General features: G+C 34.0%; 1 protein-coding gene across 1 annotated transcript; it reads left to right on the top strand.

Moving 5' to 3' along the window:
• The first annotated feature begins 788 nt into the window (after positions 1–788).
• On the top strand, positions 789–2,833 carry LOC117123693 (beta-2 adrenergic receptor-like). Its single transcript, XM_033269706.1, has one exon. It carries the CDS (start codon positions 1,615–1,617, stop codon positions 2,692–2,694), a length of 1,080 nt encoding a protein of 359 aa, XP_033125597.1. The 5' UTR covers positions 789–1,614; the 3' UTR covers positions 2,695–2,833.
• Positions 2,834–3,689: the final 856 nt, after the last annotated feature.

Below are 3,689 nucleotides of genomic sequence, written 5' to 3'. Positions count from 1 at the left end.
AAATAATTAATAACTTAAAAAGTGGCCTTGTCGTATGTCATACAATTATTTTGGGATTTTCTTAAGGGAAAATATATTTTTGCCAATCGTGAGAAAAAAATGACCCTATGACGTCATCGGCCAATATAAATATTCTTGAAATAAACGATTAACATTTAATTACAAAATGTAATCACAATAGCGTGTAGGATTGTATTTAGGTTTATGTTAGCTTTATATTTTTATTCTATTTAGACAATTCCATATTTTTAAAAGTAGGACTTACTGTACATTATTCAATCGGGAGCTAGACTATCTGCTTGATGTACAATCGACCAAAGCTGTCGATTGGCTGAAACAAAATATTGCTTATGCTATGGTGCATGGACAATCTACTGCACCATTGATGTTCTTTACCCCGTACTTTCTATTCATGTGGCTGATGTAGCAAACCTGTTAGTGACAAACAAATTTGACTGAATTGGTAAGTTTTTCTTACTTTTACTTGTTTCCGGAACCAATTCCGAAGTAAAGACTATGCTATTCTTATAAGCCCCTCTTGAATGATATGATATATCTTGATTATGATGCAACTTTTAGTGGAAGGCTGGCCTATGATTGATCAAGTTTTGTTTTGAAATGAGTGAGTGTTTTAGAGGAAACTTCCTTATCAGGTAAAAGAAAAAAAAGAATAAATGTCTGCCACTGAACAAATCCCTCGAATTTTAATTGAAAAAATGTGTTCATTAATTCAAAAAAGAATCAATTGAAACATTGTCAAAACCATTTAAAATCTTAAAATTTTTCAGAATTTTGTTATTGTTTCACACTTCCTCTTAAACTTTGACAATTTGTATATTATAGCACAGATATTGCAAGACAGTTTATTGGAGCTTAGCTCTGTATCATATCACAATTTATAGTAAGAAAATGCACTTTTGATAATAGAGATATCTCTATTTAAAACTAAGATATCTCTATTAAAAACTAAGATATCTCTATTAAAAACTAAGATATCTCTATTAAAAACTATGATATCTCTATTTAAAACTAAGATATCTCTATTTATGATTAAATGACAACTCGGCTCACCATGCTCAAACAACTGACTGAAACGCACACACATAATGAAGCTGTGGTTAAGCTATAAAATAAAAAACCTTATAGGATATCGTGGAGTTCTAACGGACCAGGCACGCAGCTTTTCTACTGTTATTATTATTTATCTATATATCTATATGCTACAGTATATTTCTGATATGAGGGCGTATCAAATTGATCATTTCTATTTGCAGTGCGTCGATAACTACCTCAGTTCCTTCAGTCGTGTGCAATAGAGTGTGTATATTTTATTTTCAATTAAATTCAATTCCCAATTAAGCCAGTGTCCTAGATGGTTAAGTAATGAACAGCAAACGATAAATATTACAGCCAATCGTAAGAAAATTTAATCAGAAGAGGTTTTGTTTAATTGTAATTAAGTGTGTGTTCCGATATGTCGTGTTACGGTACGTTTACATTAACAATTGTTATAAGGGTATGTCTACTGTAATATCCTCAAACAAAAATGCGTGTAAAGTTCTTGCGGTGAAATTAAATATTTGACGTCAATTAAATCTTTCTCTTCCACAGAATATGGAAGAATATGCAATTACAGGCGTGTTGTCCTTTAAAGTAAACGAGACGATGGATGCTGATACAGAGAACAATGTATACCAAGAGAACCTTTACGATGCTCCTTGGTCTAATTTATCCCTCGATTCAAAACCTGATGATGACGATTCACTGATTCGCATTTATTTATCTGTCTTATTTTCATTCATTACTGTTGGATCTATATTAGGGAATGCTGTTCTTATTAGCGTTGTTGTTGTCACAAAACATTTACACAACCATCAAAATATTCTGGTTGCAAACTTATCTACTGCAGATATGATTGTGTCTTCAATGGTCATGCCATTTTCTATCCAATACTTTGTGACTGGTGTCTGGAAATGGGGCTCATTTTTCTGCGAAGTTTGGATTTTATTTGATGTATTAGCGTGCACAGCTTCCATTTTAACTCTTTGCACTATCGCGGGCGATAGATTTGTTTCGATTAGCAAGCCATTTTATTATGTTTCCAAGATTTCGAAACATCTAATTTTTAAGTTTATATTCTTCATCTGGCTAATATCCTTGTGCTTGGCAAGCATACCGATTGCTTTGAAAATTGATCGGCCTCAAAATTTTACACGACCAGAAAGGACGTGCGATCAGATTTTCAATCCGATTTTTTCAATCGTATCTTCAATTTGTTCTTTCTACTTGCCGCTTATCGTCATGTGTACGTTGTATTTCAAATTATATCGGGAAGCTAAACTTCAATCAAAGAGAATAAACGCAACGGTTGTAACGGCAGACGACCATTGCCCATCTGGGTGTCCAAATCAAGTGAAAAGGCGGGAAAATAAGGCAGCTGTCACGATCGGTATCATCGTTGGTTGTTTTGTTGTCTGCTGGACACCATATTTTATTGTAAATATTATATCACGGCTTCCCGGCGTCTACATTAGCCCAGACGCATATATGGGCTTCACTTGGCTAGGCTATTTCAACTCGGCTATAAACCCATATTTATATGTTGCTTTTACAAATGATATTAAAAGAACGATTGTTAAGTATTTTACACCTGAAGAAAAACGACGAAAAGCAATTGCGTTAAGGAACATGTGATACATCATGAATCTGAAGAAAGAGAACGAAAACGCAGAGCGAAAGAAACTTTCGAAATCCGAGTCATATCTCCTAAACCAGTAAACGACGTGCAACACGAAATTCAGGATATCGCTCGTCTTTTGTAAAATAAACACCCGTTCTGCAAAATTTTAAACGAAAAATTAATAACACATAGATTATAATATTGCAAATTTACTGACACGATAACTTGAATGTTCCAATATTTCTAAATGTATAAACCAAGATTTACAATTAGTAGCCTATTACCTTGATGGATTGAACGTAAAGCATGAAATAGCGACGTAAGCGCATGTTCTACAACATTCACGTACAAGTTTAGTGATAACCCCTAAGCAAACCTCTTATATATAAGAATCGCTACAATTTGTAGGAAACCCATTGCACCTTAAGACAAACATTGATACGATTTTATAATAGGCTTGCATTGTAACATTTTTGCACAAGTAAAGTTATAGGTAACCTTAAGGCCATAACTCGCAGCTGGTTCTGAATGGCATAGGCAGATGGCCAACTCTCTTTCACGGGATTCTATCAAGGTAATTCAACAAAAGGACGCACATCTCCGCTCTCGAACATAGCGCGTGCGTACAGTCCTTTGATCTTTACTGTGGCATCGACAATCCGATACTAGTTGCGAGTACAGCCGTCAATTATTAGTCTATGCGTGCCATTCGTTTTATGGTGTTAGTTTTTATTTTATTAATTTTGGGTACTTCGCAATGTCTGTTACATTTGATTTTTTTTTTTACCGCGAGCTTGTTAAATGCTTCTATAAACTGCAATTTGATTTGTGAAAATTGACCAAGAAAATGAAAAGTTATAGCAATTCAAAATTTACGAGTTTTATAAAATTTCATGTTCTTATGTAACATTAATCTGTCATTTTGACAATGTTGGCATAAGGTGCCGAGGACGAACATTTGAGTATATACGGAACATTTATTAATTTTTTCTGCGAAGTGAGTCTCATG

The sequence above is a fragment of the Anneissia japonica genome, unplaced genomic scaffold (genome assembly GCF_011630105.1).
Source record: "Anneissia japonica isolate Jap-2015-1 unplaced genomic scaffold, ASM1163010v1 scaffold287714_len2871179_cov188, whole genome shotgun sequence".
Lineage (NCBI taxonomy): Eukaryota > Metazoa > Echinodermata > Crinoidea > Comatulida > Comatulidae > Anneissia > Anneissia japonica.
Note: the sequence above shows the minus strand (reverse complement) of the source record. Positions and strands in the feature narration are given on the sequence as shown.

Coding starts and splice junctions, on each gene's coding strand:
- LOC117123693 (XM_033269706.1), top strand. CDS start 1,615: ATGGAAGAATATGCAATTACAGGCGTGTTGTCCTTTAAAGTAAACGAG.